This window comes from Lepidochelys kempii, chromosome 9, assembly GCF_965140285.1.
Source record: "Lepidochelys kempii isolate rLepKem1 chromosome 9, rLepKem1.hap1, whole genome shotgun sequence".
NCBI classification, from domain to species: Eukaryota; Metazoa; Chordata; order Testudines; family Cheloniidae; genus Lepidochelys; species Lepidochelys kempii.
This window is the reverse complement of record NC_136388.1, coordinates 99962296-99980969: the sequence shown is the minus strand read 5'-3', so window position 1 is coordinate 99980969 and position 18674 is coordinate 99962296. Positions and strand designations below refer to the sequence as shown.

The window sequence follows — 18674 nt, the reverse complement described above, 5'->3', positions numbered from 1 at the left end:
TTCAGGTGTGAGCTGACCTCTGCCTACTGTGGTCAGGAGGGAACTTCCTTGGGGACAGGTTATCCTGTAACTGCTAGTGCCAAGGTCTTGCACCTGCCTGTGAAGCAGCTAGTACAGGACACTGTCAGCCTCAGGACAGGATGGTCCATTGGTCTGATCCTGTCTGGTAGCCCCTGTAGTTCTTTTTCAAAGAAAGGACTGAAGGGACTGCATGCATGTCCTCTCTGCTTCAGTGACTCTGCCCAGGAGACAAGGGCTGCAGGACTGGACCTTTAGTTAGTGGGTTTTTTGGGGTGGAGGTTAACTCGTTCAGTCTGGAATTCTGGAAATTCCCAAGAGATGCCACCTAGCTGCAGCTCCTCCCTTTGTTTCCACTTAATTAGTATTCTCTTGGATGACTGAAGAAAGACCGTGATCTGTTCCCCCGAATATTCTTTCGTTAAGGGTAAACATATACCGAGCCAAGCTGGCCCTTAGTGCAGCACCCTTGAAGACACTGATGTAAATTCATCCCACTGTCTCCTATTCCTACCACTAGGTTGCTGTTTGGTCCTAAACCAAGATGGTGATGACTCTTGAATGTCAGCGTGGGCTGTGGCTTGGTACATACATGTCGGTTCCTGAGCAGAGTTTTCATATTGCAAGGACATGCTGAAGAGCTTCCATAGGATGCTGTTCATTCCTTTGCGGAGAGCTAGCACAGACCCTACACACCACCAGTGTGCTGGTTAGAGTATTTGTGTTGCATAGCCCTTGTGTGTGTTGCCTGCACAGGAGTGAATCTCACCCTTTGAGCTTGTCCCCAAGCCCGCTGAAGTCAATGACAAGATTCCCCCGACACAGATGGGCTGTGGGTCAGTTCCTGCTCCATACACTGTTAATAGCAGGGCAGAGCACAGCACTTGGGAGCTGCAGAAGCTGAGTGTGTCACAGACTGGTGTGTGTAGCCACACAGCTGCCTGATACTAATGCTCGGGAAATGTGTCCACTTTTGTTTTTTGCAGGCCAGTTTTCAAAGACTCTCAAGGTACTCTGGATCTTGACGGGAAATTCTCTCCTCTCTATAAACAAGACAGTGGCAAACTCTCTAGCGAGGATCTGCTGAAGCTGCTGGCAGAGTTTAGGAAGTGAGTGTAAGGAACTGGTGAAGCGACTGTGTGGGCATTTGAATATTCTTTAAAATAGTATGTGTGGATGCGAGAGTGTTTCTAAACCACCGGTAGAGATCAAATATTTGGGGCTAATTTGTTCATGCTTGAATTTTCAAGATTGGTGAGTTTGTTCTTGCTTTCTAATACAGACCAGAGAAGACAAAACTCCAGGTTATCCCAGGCCACTTAAATGTCACTATCGAGTGCATCCCTCTGGAATTCTCAAGTAAGAAACACAAATCAGAAAGTAAATATTGACTGTGCTAACCATACTGCTAACATTTATAGCGCGCTTCTCTAGAATATGGCTGAGGAATATCTAGAATTTACAGTGTTAGATAATGAGCAACTCACATAGTGAAACTGATATTTTAAAAAGAATAGGAGGACTAGTGGCACCTTAGAGCCTAACCAATTTATTTGAGCATAAGCTTTCGTGAGCTACAGCTCACTGGAGCTTAACAGCAAAGGTTTCTCTTAAGGAACACATCCATGTACTTTCGTTTTCAAGCTTTAGGAAATCGGCAGCTCTGGCTGCACTAGTCTAATGATCCTTTGAAGGGGTGGCTGTCCAGTGACTGACAGGAGAAGTTGGCCCAGTAGCATGGAACAGGCTCTACCTTGGGGCATGTACCCATGGCTCTCTGACTGCAGTGAGAGCCCTGGATGTGATGGCAAAGGCAGAGTGTCAAATGTGCAGTGGCATGTTGCATTTGCTGTCTTTCCCATGTTTGTCAGACACCTGCTTATCTCAACTTCTCCTTCCTCTTTAGATTGTGTTACTGCCTCTTACATCCCTATAAAGCCTTTTGAAAAGGGCCATGAGAACATCACCGTTGAGGTGGAGGAGTTTGTCCCAGACGTGGCGAAATACCGTTATCCCTTCACTATTTACAAAAATCGTCTCTACGTGTACCCCTTGCATTTAAAATATGACAGCCAGAAAACATTTGCAAAGGTGAGTCACGTGGAACACGGGCCGTACAGACGCTCACCACGTCTCCAATCTAAAACTTGTAGCTTACTCTCCCATTCTTCTTCAATCCAGGCAAGGAATATCGTGGTCTGCATGGAATTCAAGGACTCAGATGAAGCTGATGCCCAAGCTTTGAAGGTTGGGTCATAATCCATTTTTGAAACCGTAAACAAATGTATATAGAATTGGGCACTTTGTTGGGTTAATATGGCGTAGTACTGAGTGTCTCCATAAGAACCCAAGAATGGCCATACTGGGTCAGACCAAAGGTCCATCTAGCCCAGTATTCTGTCTGCCAACAGTGGCCAATGCCAGGTGTTTCAGAGGAAATGAACAGAACAGGGAATCCTCAAGTGATCCATCCCCTGACACCCATTCCCAGTTTCTGGCAAACCATCCCTGCCCATCCTGGCTAATAGCCATTGATGGACCTATCCTCCAGTCAAATGGTCTTTCCAAGATGGAAAAGAGCATCTAGAAAAATGTCAGTATTTTCTGTTTCCAATGTATTTCATTATTCTGGTTGGCAAATTTGAGTGACAGCTGCCTTTGATCCAACATGTCACTTGCCTTCATTCCAGTGTATCTATGGCAAGCCTGGAGGACCCGTCCTGACAGCAAATGCCTATGCCATCGTGTTGCATCATAACCAAAGTCCAGAATTCTACGATGAGGTAAAAACTCAACTCTAGAACAGCTGCGGGAAGTAGTAGTCTTTCATGGGTTTCCCAAAGCCATAGAGAACTTCAGCACCTCTTTCTATACAACTGGATATGGAACGGGGGGGAAATGAGCATCGGCCCATCTGCTCAGTGATTTTCAGTTTTTAATGTCAGTTTGTTTGCTGGTCTCTTGCTTTCCTAGTATGTGGTGTTATTACTGTAAGGTTATGGTCACAATGTACAAGTAATACACAGTTGTGATGAAACTGTTACACGGTCGAGTTCAAAGGTGTGCAGAAATATCTGCAACACAATGTGTGATTCTGAAAATGACAGTAAAACTTCAGTAAATAAGAGAGCTTACAGTATAACTTGACAATTATAAATCCAGTATTATCTGTCATGGTATCATTTTAGATTAAAATTGAGCTTCCAATTCATCTCCATCAAAAGCATCATTTGCTCTTCACCTTCTATCATGTCAGCTGTGAAATTAACACCAAGGCATCAATGAAAAAACAGGACTCCATTGAAACTCCAGGTATGTTTTCTCCTTAAGTTATAGCTCTTAAAATCTAAAACTCAGCGATGGGAATAAATGTAAAGAGCTGAATAAAAAGAAAACACTGTTTGTAATTTAAGGTACTAGTCTGTTTTCATCTTCTTATGAACAAATGAATCATGTAACCCCCTACTACAAGAAGCAACACAATGGATTAGTGGCTACTAAAATACAAACTACTGCCTCCATCATAGAATCATAGAATATCAGGGTTGGAAGGGACCTCAGGAGGTCATCTAGTCCAACCCCCTGCTCAAAGCAGGACCAATCCCCAATTAAATCATCCCAGCCAGGGCTTTGTCAAGCCTGACCTTAAAAACTTCTAAGGAAGGAGTTTCTACCACCTCCCTAGGTAACGCATTCCAGTGTTTCACCACCCTCCTTGTGAAAAAGTTTTTCCTAATATCCAATCTAAACCTCCCCCACTGCAACCTGAGACCATTACTCCTTGTCCTGTCATCTTCTACCACTAAGAATAGTCTAGAACCATCCTCTTTGGAACCACCTCTCAGGTAGTTGAAAGCAGCTATCAAATCCCCCCTCATTTTTCTCCTGCAAACTCTTCTGCATATTCTTACCTTTACTTGCATGAGAAGTCCCACTGGCTGCAATGGGACTACCCATGGGAGTAAAGTGGCAGGCTGGTGCAGGATCAGGGCGTATGTGTAACTTTGAGGTCCTATTGATCTGGGCATCTGTGCCTGCAGTCCTCCCTCAGGCAATGCTCGCTGGGGGAAGTTCACATTGTGAATTAAACCAGCACAAAGGCTATTTGCCATGCAGCCCCACTGAGGGTCGCAGTTGGTGTCACGTGAATTTCAGCCGCTGACTCTGCGGAAGGGATTTTGTCAGAGTAAGGCGGGTGGAGGACAGTTCCCAGTCGCTGGGTTAGCTTCCCTGGGCGGGTGAGTCTGGGCCACGGCTCCCGAGTCTCATGAGAAACTGGGCTGAATGCACACCTGTGTGGGTACATTAACCCTTGCTCATTAACTCTTTTCGCAGTAAGAAAAGGAGGACTTGTGGCACCTTAGTCTCTAAGGTGCCACAAGTCCTCCTTTTCTTTTTGCGAATACAGACTAACACGGCTGTTCCTCTGAAACCTGTCTTTTCGCAGTGGGATTTGCCTGGCTCCCTTTGCTGAAGGATGGTCGAATTATCACCTTTGAGCAGCATTTACCCGTTTCAGCCAATCTTCCACCTGGCTACCTGAGCCCTGGGGACATGGAGTCGCGCAGGGTAGGAAGAGCTTTTAAAATACGCTTAAACGTAGAGAGAAGAAAGCTACGTCTGGTACCATTTCAAGCCTTGGGTTTGCATTTGCCCCACAGATCATCTTGAGCCATGCCTGTCCACCCAGAAAGTCCTGCCCCAACTTCACCCACCATCAGTAGGCTGCAAAAGACCCCTAATGCACCATGGTGTTACTGCCTGGGCCTTAGACAAGTACAGGCTTTGTAGGGGACTCCGTGTGCTACGTCCGTCTCTCTTCCTGGTCCTTTATTCCATGCTCACCATGTGAGTCCCAGTGTGTCTCCCCTGGTGCAGTGTGGTGCGTGGTACCTGGCTCGTGGGCACATGTATTATGTGGATTCAGTGGCTGATGAAGTGCCGCAGGCCACGTTCCCTGCTGCAGGCTGGGAACAGAGTGGCTGTAGGGTGCACTCTGGGTTGAAGGACGACTCCATTCTCCTGTGCCAGGCAAAGCCCTTCTCGCCAGACCTTGTGCAGGCAGTGAACCTTTAAATGCGGGGCTGAATAAAGAGCCGGCTGCATAAAGCCTTGTTCTCATCTGCAAATGTCTGCAACCAAGTAGCTGAATATTTTCTGGTTTCAGCGTAGCAGCCGTGTTAGTCTGTGTTCACAAAAAGAAAAGGAGGACTTGTGGCACCTTAGAGACTAACCAATTTATTTGTTATTTCCTGTTCGTAGCAGCCGAGCGTTGATGTTAAATGGGTCGATGGAGCAAAGCCACTGTTGAAGATCAAAATCCACTTGGAATCAACCATTTACACCCAGGTAAGCGCACCGTCTCATTCCTCGCCAGGAGCATAGTGGTAGCAAGACCTTGTAACGATGAGCTTGGAGGGAGCGTGGGAATAAAATGATTTGAACTACGCTGTTGCTGCTGGGTTTAGGGTATTAAGAAAGGGATCAGAGCTCTGCAGCATAGAACTGGGAGAGTCTATGTAATAGCAGGTTACAGCTTGTTTCCTCTTCTCTCCCTTCTTCTGGACTGGGAGCGTAAGGAGCAGTCAGAGCTGAGAGAGAGCCGCAAGACGTGCTGGTATTCCCTTTGCTGGTCACGCTACAACCCACAGGCACTATGGAAGCCTGAGTCGCTGAGCTGGTTGGAAAATGCATTTTTCCTATAGGCAATTTTGTCTTTTCATCCCCAAAAGAAAAGTTTTGGGGTCTTGACCAAGTGTCACACTTCGCCCCAGACAGCACTTTCCGCAACAACCTTCGTTGAGTCACAAGCCCCTTTTCTCGTAGGAAATATGGAAAATTGTTCACCTGACCCTCCTGAGTAGGTCAAACTCGTGATGACAGGTTCCATATCCCCAGCGCCTGACCCTGACCCTGAGATCATCGCTGTGACTGTGCGAGTGTCAAGGGAGCTGCACTGTGTGTGCAGCAATGCTGCGGCGTTGTGGGCCATATTCAAGGCCGTGTCGACACTAGGGGGACTCTAGCCCCAGAGCTGTGCCAGCATAACCCTATAGTGTAGACGCGGACCACAGCCTTGGAAGGGGTTTTCCATCGGTGTGGAACTCCACCTCCCTGCTGAGTGACAGCAACGTGCTTCCATCGACTGAGCTGTGTCTACACCGGACGATAGGACAGCAGAGCTTAGGTGCTCAGAGGTGGGGATTTTTCACACCCCTGAGTGCCGGAGCTAGGCCAGGCTGAGATTTGTAAGTGTAGACCTGGCCATGGTGTGCAGCTGGCTCATTTTCGCTGGGGCTTTTTATGCCTTCTGTGATGTTTAAGCGTGCTTTTCGCTCTTACCTGTGTGGTACTGTGGGTAGCAACAGCACAAGCCCACGTACGCTGCACCCTTCGTACAAACTGTGCCCCCAAACCTTTTCAGAGGTAAATACCCCACTAATAAACTGTAAGATCAGAGGGAGAGAGAAAGGAAGGGACATAGGCAGGGGAGAAAGGAGGGGATCCGTGAGGCAGGCGGACACAGCGAGGCTGTTTCAAATATTAGGAGCTAGGAGGAGAAAGCTTTTGCCCCACCAGTGCTGGGACTAAGAAGGGGCAGGAGGAGGCTGATGCTGAGCAGACTGTGTGGGGAGGGGCTAGCCAGAAAGACACAATTGTGATGCAGATTGGTGCAAGCCTACTGAGGCCGCTGTTTTGCGCTAATGCTGAGAAGAACAGGGAGCCAGAGGAGTCGTTTGAAGAGGGTGGCTATGTGGCCATGCTTCTGTGTGCATCTGAAAAGGCAGGGAGCAGGGCTCTGCATGGGCTGGGCTCTAGGGAACTGGGATGCAGTTGAAGAGGACCTGGCAGGGCTGAGATCAGGCTACGCCACGCGCCGGGCACTGCTGCAGAGGCGGATAGAGGTAGGTTTGCAGATCTGGGGAACGTGGGGTAGGAAAGACTGACCATGGTTGAGGCTTAGTAATTGAATTTTGTATGTTTTTTCATCTCTCTTTCAGGACTTGCACCTGCATAAATTCTTCCAGTGCTGCCAGCTGGTGCAGGCAGGAGCTCAAGAAGTGCCAGGAGAGCTTGTTAAATATCTGAAGGTGAGCAGTGTCTTTCCCTGACCTTTTTTACAGTCCATTGGGGGATACCCAGAGGGCTTTTCAAGTCACTCAGTCACAACTAAGTATTCCACGTGGAGTATGCACATGGGGCTTTAAAGGCTCCTGTGGGACAGTAATAGAGTTACTGATCTCAATAATGCTTTCTAGTATGTGCATCTGTAACTCTGGAGACCTGTGAGTCAGCAGCCCCATGCCGAGAAAGTAAGTGGCTTATCACCGGAGTTAAAAGTCTGGTATACGTACGCTCATCAGTATTAGTCCCTAGTCACTAGAACGCATGACGCAATGCTTCTGCGTTATCTGCGCCGTACATGCGGGCGGCGGGCGTAGCTTCAGTAGCCACTTCATGTTGTGTTAAAATTAAATATCAAGAAGCTAAAGAGAGACCGTTCACCAAACGCAATGGCGCACTATGTTACAGACCAGTCCAGTCCTTCCCTGATGTCAGGGAAGCCCCCCCCCCCTTTTCTGATGTCATTTCCTCCTCTGCCCTATCTCTTTGTACTGCAAACGCCTCAATGCAGGGACCGACGAGCTGTGAAGTGCCATGCGTCTCCTGGCACAGCACAGATAATTGGTTCTGCTCAGATGTCTGGCACACACTGCAGCAGGGTCTGTTTTGAGGGAACGGCGGAGCCCCTGTGAGAAAGGACCCTCCTCTCCGCACCCATTAGGGTCTGACCCAGCTCCCACTGATGTTGACAAGAGTTTTCCATTGACAGCATTGGAAATTGGGTCAGACCCTCAAAAACTAGAATGAGGCCAGGGTCACTGTCCTTGTGAGTTCCTGAGCAGCGCATGTTAAAATACAACGCCCTCCTTCACCCGAGTTAATGTTCCCCGGGTTCTGCTCTTTCAGAAGTGTGCTCTCCTCTCTGCCTGCGTGATTCGCTCAGAAATGCTCGCCGCTGTTTTCACGTTCATTCTGATTTTTATGAGGGTGTGAACGTAGAGGCATTTGTGCAGCTTCCGGGCGCCCTCTAGTGGTAAAAGTCCAAATAGTGCCCATTCATACCAGCAGTTTCCCGTAAACGTGGGAGTAATTCTCTCGACTGGCAGATGTCACAGGCACATAAGGCATAGAATGTTTCCTGGTATCGCAGGTGGGTTTGCTACATTGAACCTAGTTGGCATCAATGATTTCCCAAAGGTGTAATGATCGTTTATATTACACCTGTAATCTCAAGCTACTGTAGGTACTGAAGAGGCCCTTGGATTAGCGTCGTCTCTTATTTTCAGAAATTTATAACCTGTGTACACCTTTTTTTTTTTTTTTGCCAGCGTGAAATTTGGCCCCTGTGGCCAATAGCTCAGAATTGAATTTTAGTTTTAAAGGAACCCCAATCCTGATGCAAGTGAGTGATCCCACTGAAATCGGAAGGTGGGTTGTAGGATCAGGCCCAAGTTTTTATAAACAGTAACTTCTGAACAGAACAAAAACTTTCTGTACACCCCTTCTGATAGCTTTATGATAAGAACTTGTCTTCAAGTGTGATTCAATAGCAAAGAGGTAGATCATTTAGCGTTAAAAATCATTGGATCTATGTCATAGATCTAAATATTGGTTTAAGGAATAAAAATAATCACACTTTTAATAATAATGGCGAGCACTTAAATAGTAGTTTCCATGTTCAAAACACTTTACAAACATAATCTAATGAAGCCTCAACCCCCTGAGATAGGCCTCTTTCACAGATGGGGAAACTGAGACAGAGATGTTGTCACATTGTCAAGGCTGTAGAGGGAGTCCATGTCTGAGGCAGAGCTTAGCACCTCTGAAAATGAGGCCACTTTTATTTAGGTCCCTAAATATGGACTTGGGCCTGGGGAATGGCTGAGTGACGTCAGTGAGTTCATATTTAAACTCACAGGGTCAAACTTTCGAAAGCTCCTAAGTCCCATGTTCAAAAGTGGGCACTTGGGAGCCTGAGTACCCTTGCACATCAGTGGGAGTTAGGCACCAAAGTGCCGGAGTTGCTTTTGAAAGTTTTCCCCTAATCACAAAAAGAGAGTTGGGATCAAAACTTCAGCTTTAACCGTTTGGATATATGGGGCCCTTCGGAGCGAGCACGTGACTTCTTGTAAAGGCAGCTGAGTTGCTCCAAGACCGCGCTCAAGCTGTCCGGGCACAACTGAGGGTTGTATTTATGAGCCCTGGAAATGATTTACATTTGCTGGTGTGAGCAGCTGGCTGGGTAATTCCAACCTCTCCTTCCTTCTTTCCAACTGGGAAGAGGCCTGGCCTTTATTAATGCCTACACTGGTGCTAAAGATTCTGTGCAAAGTAAACAGAGAGCAACATCTGTAACATATCAGGCTAATAGCCATGTGTTTTGAACCTTTATTCTAGTGTTTGCACGCCATGGAAAGCCAAGTGATGATACAGTTTCTACCGGTAATTCTTACGCAACTGTTCAGAGTCCTCACAAATGTGAGCCAGGAGGATGAAGTAGCTGTCAACTGCACCATGTAAGAGTCTGCTAACCAGTGCTGCTTTCTTCCATTATAAATATGAGGCTGTAATTCAGACTTTTCCAAAGGAATTCTGACATTCCATCATCAAAAAAAGAAAAAACTTAGCATTCCCGCAACTCACATTTCTCTTAAAGGTCTTACTGACCTCCACAAAACAGAGCGGGAAGTCAGCTTGCTTTAGCAAAAGATCTTGCCTTTATTTAAAAGTATTTGGAGATGAAGTCAGAGATCAGGGGAATTTGATTCTCCCTCTTTTGTTATTTTACTTCTTGGCTTCAAAACTTTATTTTTGGAGGGCCAGGCTCTTTCTGAGCTGTGCAGGGTAGGATTTGCTCTTGTGAGTGGTCCTGTTTGGGGCAGGCGTAAATGTTACTCAACATGAGTAAAGCTTGCAGAATCTGACCCTAATTGTCTTGAGGATCCTGACATTGTTTGAGTGAGACTAGAGTCACTTGTCTACTCTGAGCTGTCACTTCCCACCAGGTCCTAGAGCCTGAATTAGAATCAGTTCGACTCTAATATTATTAAGAATCACTTTCACAGCACTGCTTGTTATGGGCTGGGACATGGGCGGTGAGGCCTCGAGGTCTGAGCAGGATGTCAGAGCCGGAAGAGCAGGGACAGGTACCCCGAGCTGGACAGGGAAGCAGGAACAAGGCAGGGAAGCAGGCAAGACTGGAAGGCAGGTCCAATGTAGCAGGAAGCCAGGAGCTCACCACTTGCACAGCCAACTTCCTGTGCCTCTTTCTGGCTGAAATAGTGCAGCTGGGCCAATCGGTGGGTCAGGCGCTCCTTCAGTCAGGACTCCTGTGGACGGTGCCCCTGGTGGGGCTAGGATTACATTAGCCGCTTAGCCCACCCTGTGCTAGTAAGCTGCTGGATGGCTGTTGGGATATGAAGGCTGCCCGGCGACCCAGGGGCCCCAGGTTCAAGATTTAATTGGGGATTGGTCCTGCTTTTGAGCAGGGGGTTGGACTAGATGACCTCCTGAGGTCCCTTCCAACCCTGATATTCTATGATTCTATGACCCATGGATCCTCGTGCTGAACGTGCATGGTGCTGCATGGCCATGTATAAAGTCTCATTCCCCTTAATACACAGCTTATGGTTAAGATGCAGGGGTGGCAGGTTTGTATAACATTGGCGGTGCGGGTCCGAGTCCTGCTACCCCACTCCCCTGCCTAAGGCTCTGGGAGGGAGTTTGGGTGCGGGCTTTGGGCTGGGGCAGGGGGTTGGGGTATGGGAGAGGGTGCAGGGGGCAGGCTCTGGACTGGGGCAAGGGGTTGGGGTGCAGGAGGAGTTGCAGGGGGCAGGCTCTGGGAGGGAGTTTGGTTGTGGGGTCTGGCCTGGCGCAGGGGTTTGGGGTGCAGGGGGCAGGCTCTGGGAGGGAGTTTGGTTGTGGGGTCTGGCCTGGCGCAGGGGTTTGGGGTGCAGGGGGCACGCTCTGGGAGGGAGTTTGGTTGTGGGGTCTGGTCTGGCGCAGGGGTTTGGGGTGCAGGGGGCAGGCTCTGGGAGGGAGTTTGGTTGTGGGGTCTGGCCTGGCGCAGGGGTTTGGGGTGCAGGGGGCGGGCTCTGGGAGGGAGTTTGGTTGTGGGGTCTGGCCTGGCGCGGGGGTTTGGGGTGCAGGGGGCGGGCTCTGGGAGGGAGTTTGGTTGTGGGGTCTGACCTGGCGCAGGGGTTTGGGGTGCAGGGGGCAGGCTCTGGGAGGGAGTTTGGTTGTGGGGTCTGGCCTGGCGCAGGGGTTTGGGGTGCAGGGGGCGGGCTCTGGGAGGGAGTTTGGTTGTGGGGTCTGGCCTGGCGCGGGGGTTTGGGGTGCAGGGGGCGGGCTCTGGGAGGGAGTTTGGTTGTGGGGTCTGACCTGGCGCAGGGGTTTGGGGTGCGGGGGCGGGCTCTGGGAGGGAGTTTGGTTGTGGGGTCTGGCCTGGCGCAGGGGTGTAGGAGCTGGAAGAGGGGTGCAGTGCTTACCTTGGGCAGCTCCCGAAAGCAACCCACACCCCCCACTGACAGCAGCTCGTAGGCCAGGGGCCGGAAGGGTCTCCAGGTGCCGCTGCCCACAGGCACTGCTCCTGCAGGTCCCACTGGCCACAGCTCAGGGCGGGGGCAGCATGTGGAGATGCCCCCCCAGGGGCTACAAGGACATGCCGGCTGCTTCCAGAAGTGGAGCGGGCGGGCAGGACGGTGCCCTTGCCCCGTTGCGCTGCTGGTGATGGCAGTGGGGGCCCTTTTAAATCGCCCGGGGGCGGCAGGAGAGACCCAGCTCTGAACTTCGGTGGAGTCGGGCCCCCATGCTGGCATATTGGTGTAGTGCGGGCACCATGGGCCCATACATCTCGCCGCCCCTGTGCAGAAGAGTCATTCAGGAGGAAAGGGTTTGGAGAGGTTACTGGGGAGTGGAGCCATGGAGTGTTCCTGGCAGAAGGGTCTGGAGGAGAAGACTCAGTGCGAAGAGGAATGCGGGTGGACGTTGCTCAGCTGGCCCCTTCCAATGACTCTGCTGGGTTGATTTCAATTTTGAGAAAAAATAGGTTCCCAGGGCCAGTGGGAAGGTTCCACAGGTTTTAAATCTCCAGTGAAAACTAGCTTGTGTTGGAATTTGAAAATCCCTTTGCAGTGTTTGCAAGCCCCAGTCTGGGCGAGGGGGTGAAAGCCAGAGGGCAGCTGGCTGGGCTGCAGGTCTCTCTTGCCCCAGCTGAGAGAGACGCAGAGAGGAAACCCCAGGCCTAGCAGTGAATAGTAAAGTTGCTTTTTAAAACAGCTTTTGCTCCTGGTGATCTAAGGCCCAGTCAAAATGCAAGTAAACCAAGTGGTGTGTTAAACATCTCTGGGGCCTGGTTCACTTGTGACACCGCTGCCTCTCCGCTGCAGCGCCTTGTGACTTACACCAGTCAGAGAGCAGAATCAGGCCCATAAAGTTTCGCCAAACGCTGCAGGCTTGCACACATTGGGAGTAGAGGGCAGGGTGGCCTCTGGCATGCCCTAGCCCCCTCTCTCTCACCCCCACTGGAGTTTGAGGGCATTCCGTCGGGCTAGAATGTCTCTGGGATGAACCTCCTCCTGCCAAAGGGCTCAGACTCAGGAGATGTGTCTGATCACACCAGCCGCAGGGCCTCTGGCTGCTAGGCTACTGTTGTAGTCGGATGAAGCCCGAATGCTCTCTGTTCGCCAGCTGGATGAGCTAAGCCTTGCACATCACCGAGTGCTCTGTAGTGAGCAGAACCCTATGGTTTGTTTTTGTAGGGTTCTTCTCCACATCGTGTCCAAGTGCCATGAGGAAGGTCTAGATCATTACTTACGGTCCTTCATAAAGGTCAGTCAGGACCATGCTCTGGTCTGGTAAATTCCTCACTGCGAGAAAGCACCTCACTGGCCTGACGATGTCCCTGTTCCTTTGTAGTATGGCTTCCGTGCAGAGAGACCCAGTGCCTCACATGTGAAGACGACCCATGAAATCCTGGCCATCGCAATGGCCACAGTGCTCAAGCAGTCAGCAGATTTTCTAGCCATCAATAAGCTGCTCAAGGTAAAGGGGTAGCTGGCCATTTACTATAAACTGTCGGAGAAGAAAGGGGGAAAGGTCAGGGGCTCCATGTTACAAAGCCGCTTCTGCCCTCTCAAACCCATCCACAGGATCAGAGCCTCAGTGTGCCCGGGCAAGCCTTTGTAATCTGTTCCCAGGCCCCCCTCCTAGCAGACACTGATCCCTGCTCTCCCTGCTGGAGGGACAGCTGTGACTGTGATTCCTAGTATGATGCACCTTGTGGATTTCTCCGTGTGCAAGTGTACTCGTTCAGCTGACGTACAATCTCGCTCCTTTCCAGACTCCACTCAGGGGGAGTGTTCCTTACAGTGCTGATTTTGCATTCCCCGGGAGACCCCACATTTCTGCCTCCTGTAGCCTAGGAACACTGCCCTTTCTGTGCTCTCCCTCTGTCCATGCGTAACGTTCTTTGGACCCAGTCACGCGCTGCCTTACCCCCCATTCCAGCCCCGGTGGCATCAGCTGGCCCTTCCTATGTGCCTTTGCAACTTCAACACAGCCCCTGCTCCTCCAAGTGGATCTTCTCCAGGCAGACCCTTGCACCTGAGGGAGACCCGTTGATTTCAGGGATGCGCTTGGTTTAAACGGTCATTCGTATTACTCCTCCAGTCATTACAGTCCTGCATTTTCTGATTCAGACCAATGCGCTCGATCTTACTGGGAGATTGAACTGACCTCCATTTCTTTGTTCTAGTACTCCTGGTTTTTCTTTGAAGCGCTGGCAAAGTCGATGGCAATGTACCTGTTAGAGGAAAACAAAATCAAGGTAAGCGTGACTGCCCATGACCCGTACGAGAGATGTCACAAGGCAATATTCATTCAGACAGCTACTTTGCAAACTTGATCTTCAAAAAAAAAAAGTGTAAATCTTTCTAAACAAACCAGAAAACTCCCAGCCAGATTCTTTTTTCTTCTCTCTCCTCACTTCCCCTCCATTGTAACTTTATGTCGCTGTAAACATTTGTGGTCTTTTTCTTATGGTCAGTGCAGCACAGACCTCCTGTACTTGAGCTAAAGGAGTAGCTCTGTTAGTTGGTAGCAGTAGTAGGCTATTCTCCTGTAGTGTCCCCGCCACATTATTTTCTGGTGTGTAGCTCAACATTTCTTTCTGTGAGTGATTAAAGGGAGCTTGCACAGTGACGCCTCTCAGACCTGATTGTGCACTGTGGTTTGTGTTTGGTTTCAGCTTCCCAGAGCCCAGCGGTTTCCTGAATCCTACCATCGGGTTTTACAGTCGCTGCTTCTTGCCCTAATTCCCCACGTGACTATTCGCTACAGTGAAATCCCCGAGGAGTCAAGGAGTGTCAGCTTTAGCTTGGCCAACTTCCTGAAGGTCAGTCATTTCCTGCTCTCTCCCAGGCTAAATAAATAAAAGACAGCTAGCACTGAACAGGCTGTGAATTCACAAGCCAGGCAAACATGGCTTGGCTGCGTCATCCTTGCAGGTCCAGTGACTCCGGCTCTTTCTGTCATGGTTAGCTTTTGTTGCAGGTAAGAAGCAATGAGGACTCTCCACTTTTAATATGGGGCCTGCCATCATACCTAGCAGCTGTGCCAAAGCTTTGATTAAAATGAGTGCGCGCACATTTAATTTATTTGAGCAGAAGCTTTCGTGAGCTACAGCTCACTTCATTGGATGCATGCAGTGGAAAATACAGTGGGGAGATTTTATATACACAGAGAACATGGAAACAGTGGGTGTTACTGTTATACCAATAAAATAAAAACCAGCAGGATCTTATTAAAGGGGAAAAGGCAAAATACCACATTTATTGTGAATACAGAAAGAATCATAGTAAGCAGTTAGTTATAGCTATAACATTCCATTCAATCTCATATTTATTCACACATTCATTCATACAAACACACACACACAGGTTCTGCAAGGTTGTTATCATAGTTACCAGCCTTAGAGTTGCTTGTGCCAAGCCACTGGCCAGGTGGCCTGGACATGAGGAGGGAGCAGGGCCTCGTCAGATGCTCATCTGATGCTCCTGGAAGTTGGTTTGCAGAATCAGACCCCAAAGTTCTCACTTTCTAGAGTCCATTGTTATAGGAGTTTCTTCCTATGCCAGTCTGTGGGAATTGCTTCATCATGCTGTTGCTGAATCAGTCAGCAGATGGCACATTCCTGACGACTCAGTGCTGCCAGATGTTATCTTGTTCTTTGGTTCTCCCATCCTTGAGAATGTTGGGTGGATTCCAGTCTGCCCTCCGGGGGTCCTCTGGTTATTTCCACTTGATGCCTTCTTCGGCTGATGGACACTGGATTCTTAGGCTGGCACCTCCCTGATCATTCAGTTATTATCTACACCAAGCATCCATCCACATACGTCCTCTATCTCTGTTTTAATCACAAAGCGAGATGAATACAACAAAAGGGCGGGGAGTCTCTGGGTGCTGTTTCTATTGTTGTATTCATCTCGCTTTGTTAACAATTGTGATTAAAATAGAGATAGAGGATGTATGTGGATGGATGCTTGGTGTGGATAATAACTGAATGAGTATTGCTTTGAGTCTCTCTCTGTGTGAGTAGTTGTTGTTACAAAGAATTGCTTTGAGAACAGACGCTGTCTTAGAATGTACTGACACAATTAGCAGCTTGCAAGTTTCACACACGGAGGGAGAGAAACAGCACCAAAAACCAAGAGACCTCTTAATCAGTAATATCCTGGAATTTAAATTTAAACTATGGGGAATCAAACTCATTTGTGATTTTAATACAGAACTACTTTAATATGATCCAACATTACCATACACACCGTAACGAGAGTGATCAGGTAAGGTGAGCTATTACCAGCAGGAGAGGAAAAAAAACCTTTTGTAGTAGTAATCAAGGCGGGCCATTTCCAGCAGTTGACCCATTGTTTCATGTTCTCTGTTTATATAAAATCTCCCCACTGTATTTTCCACTGAATGCATCTGATGAAGTGAGCCGTAGCTCACGAAAGCTTATGTTCAAATAAATTTGTTAGTCTCTAAAGTGCCACAAGTCCTCCTGTTCTTTTTGCGAATACAGACTAACACGGCTGCTACTCTGAAACCTGTCACACATTTAATGTTTCTCTTGCCCCTTCAAGGCTGAAGTGAGATCATCCAGTACATTTCAGAGAAAAAAGTTTATAGATCACATGGGACTTGAGTAGCCCTGCAGAAGGACTTGACTCTTGGCAGGACTCTTGGTGAATTGACTCTTGGGGTGTAGAGAAGATTTAGGATGGTGACGTTCTTTTCTAATGATTGCTGACATGCTTCACTGTGCTTTCTGCAGCGCTGCTTGACATTTATGGACAGAGGGTTTATTTTTAACTTGATAAATGACTATGTTTCTGGATTTGGCCGCAAAGACCCTAAGGTGAGCGTTGGATTTATTGTGATCGCGTGTTGGGGGTGGGGCGTTATTTGTCAGCATCAACCAGAGCTTTGCGGTAATTATTTTGCACTGTAATTGGCTGCCATATGGACACAATTGCTGCAATATCAGCTAAGTGTAGAGGTGTCTCCAAGAGCACCAATACTGTTCTAAATTTTCAAACAACCTGAGAGAATTGGAGCAACCAAACTCCAGAGACGCTAGGGAGTATCAGGCCCAGGGTAGCAAGAGAGGGTATGGGAGACAAAGAGCAGGGTAGCAGAGGACAGGCGGTCACAGTGGCTTATAATGACTGGAGAGACAAAGGAAGCAGGATATAAACCAGCCCTAATCGGTTACTGATACTATGGAGACCAAGCTGGTATCATGCAAACCCTGTCCCTGCCCTAACTCCGCAAGCGGTAAACAAGAAGTACATTGAATGCCAACTAGCAGTGAGCTAATCCAACTAAAATCTTATGTCTTTTATCCAGATACTGGTTGAATTCAAGTTTGAATTTCTGCAAACAATTTGCAATCACGAGCATTACATTCCTTTAAATTTACCGATGATCTTTGCCAAACCAAAACTTCAGAGAGTTCAAGGTACGTCCTTTTCATATTGAATTGGTTAGAGAGCCCTAATTTATCAGCCTTGATGGGTTCCCTTGGTGACATTTGGTGTTAATTTTCTGTAATGCCCTCGGTGAGCCCCATTTTAATTCTTATGTTTCTGTGTGACTGGGCCCACATAACTACAGACACACTGTTGGTCAACACGTTCTGTATTTCCTACATCTAAATAAACCCATAGAGCTGCCCTAGAGAAATTCTCTCTGTTTTCTGAACAGGGTTCAGTAACTATATTGAATATAGTGTAGCTAACTGCCCTTTCCCACAACCTCCGAACTCTGTCCCCAAGGAGGATGGCTGTTCCCATCGTGGGGGGCACTAGCCTGTTACACGGGAGACCTGGTTTAATGCCCTACTGGCTCAATGGGTGACCAGGTCTCTCTACCTCGGGGTATATCTATACTTGGGGGGGTGGGGAATCAAACCTGCGGTGGCAAGTCTCAAAGCTCAGGTCTACAGACTCGGGCTCACAGGGCTGGTGCTAGGGCACTAAAAACAGCTGTGTAAACATTCCTGCTCAGGCTCCGAGCCCTACCCCCATTTCTGGGCTTCAGAACCAGAGCCGGAATGGCTGCATGGCTATTGTTAGCGCTGTCATTTGAGCCCCGCAAGCCCAAGTCTGCAGGCTCTGAGACTCGCTATCATGGGATTTTCTGCAGCGTAGATGTCTCCTCGGTTCCCCACCTGTCCCATGGAGATAACAGCACTGCCCTACCGCCGAGGGAGCTCCAAGACTAACTGCCTTCAGTTGGAGCGCTTGGGGACAGATCAGCATCTTCCTGTCTGTTTTCTCGCATTACTTACCTCTCTGAGCGGCCCAGCCCAGACTAATCTCTGTCACACTCGCATAAAGCTGGCCTTTTGTCTGTCTGGCCCAGTGTAACAGCATGCACTGCTGGAAGTGGCTGGGAAAGAGAGGAGATGTGACACACTGGGATGTCTGCTGACTGCTTACGGTTAACACAATAGGACAGGGATGCTCTGACTTGGTTAACATACATCTCTGTACTTGCAGCATTCAGACTGAAAAATGAAAAGCCACTAAGCTCCCGCCCTGTAGTTCACTGCCGCCAGTGTCTGCCATGATATTCTATTCTATGATTCAGGTTATTTTCCTTCCTTTTAAAAAAACATGCATATGTTAATAAGTGTGAATCGGTTCACCACAGTCACCAGGATCTGGCTGACGTGAGAAAGTGGCACAGCCCCCTCCTCAAATGTGCACATGATAGAAGTGGCATTAACATGTGCCCATTCTGCCTGCCCTTGCAGAGGTGCATACAGGGGCGTGTCCGTGGTGAAGTGGGCCTGTCTGTAGGTGGAGTTCATGGAGTATGGAATTGTCTGAACCAAGGGAAGAACCCTTCACACCACCCCTTTAGTATGGTGTTCGCACTAGAGAAAGACTAGTTTGCATAGGGCTGGGAACAGGGGATGTGGTGTCTGCTGACACGTCGCATGCAGACCATGCCCACTTTGGGTCATTCTCCGTTATCTCTCAGAGGCATCTCAGAGCAGTTTGTCTGTGGCTTCGCAGGGTAGGGAT

General features: G+C 48.7%; 1 protein-coding gene across 8 annotated transcripts in view; it reads left to right on the top strand.

The window, feature by feature from the left end:
* The window catches only part of DOCK11 (dedicator of cytokinesis 11), a 132138-nt gene that overhangs the window by 64803 nt on the left and 48661 nt on the right, over positions 1 to 18674 (top strand). For 6 of the 8 annotated variants that reach the window (XM_078854289.1, XM_078854286.1, XM_078854284.1 and 3 more), the window contains exons 15-30: positions 1005 to 1127; positions 1301 to 1377; positions 1925 to 2109; positions 2200 to 2265; positions 2709 to 2801; positions 3207 to 3330; positions 4466 to 4587; positions 5281 to 5367; positions 7020 to 7109; positions 9481 to 9599; positions 12843 to 12912; positions 13000 to 13125; positions 13838 to 13909; positions 14330 to 14476; positions 16415 to 16498; positions 16990 to 17101. In XM_078854289.1, the coding sequence (XP_078710415.1) occupies positions 1005 to 1127; positions 1301 to 1377; positions 1925 to 2109; positions 2200 to 2265; positions 2709 to 2801; positions 3207 to 3330; positions 4466 to 4587; positions 5281 to 5367; positions 7020 to 7109; positions 9481 to 9599; positions 12843 to 12912; positions 13000 to 13125; positions 13838 to 13909; positions 14330 to 14476; positions 16415 to 16498; positions 16990 to 17101 (1697 nt within the window). The remainder of the gene's footprint in view (positions 1 to 1004; positions 1128 to 1300; positions 1378 to 1924; positions 2110 to 2199; positions 2266 to 2708; positions 2802 to 3206; positions 3331 to 4465; positions 4588 to 5280; positions 5368 to 7019; positions 7110 to 9480; positions 9600 to 12842; positions 12913 to 12999; positions 13126 to 13837; positions 13910 to 14329; positions 14477 to 16414; positions 16499 to 16989; positions 17102 to 18674) is intronic. The other 2 variants (XM_078854285.1, XM_078854287.1) reach the window with 2 other exon arrangements.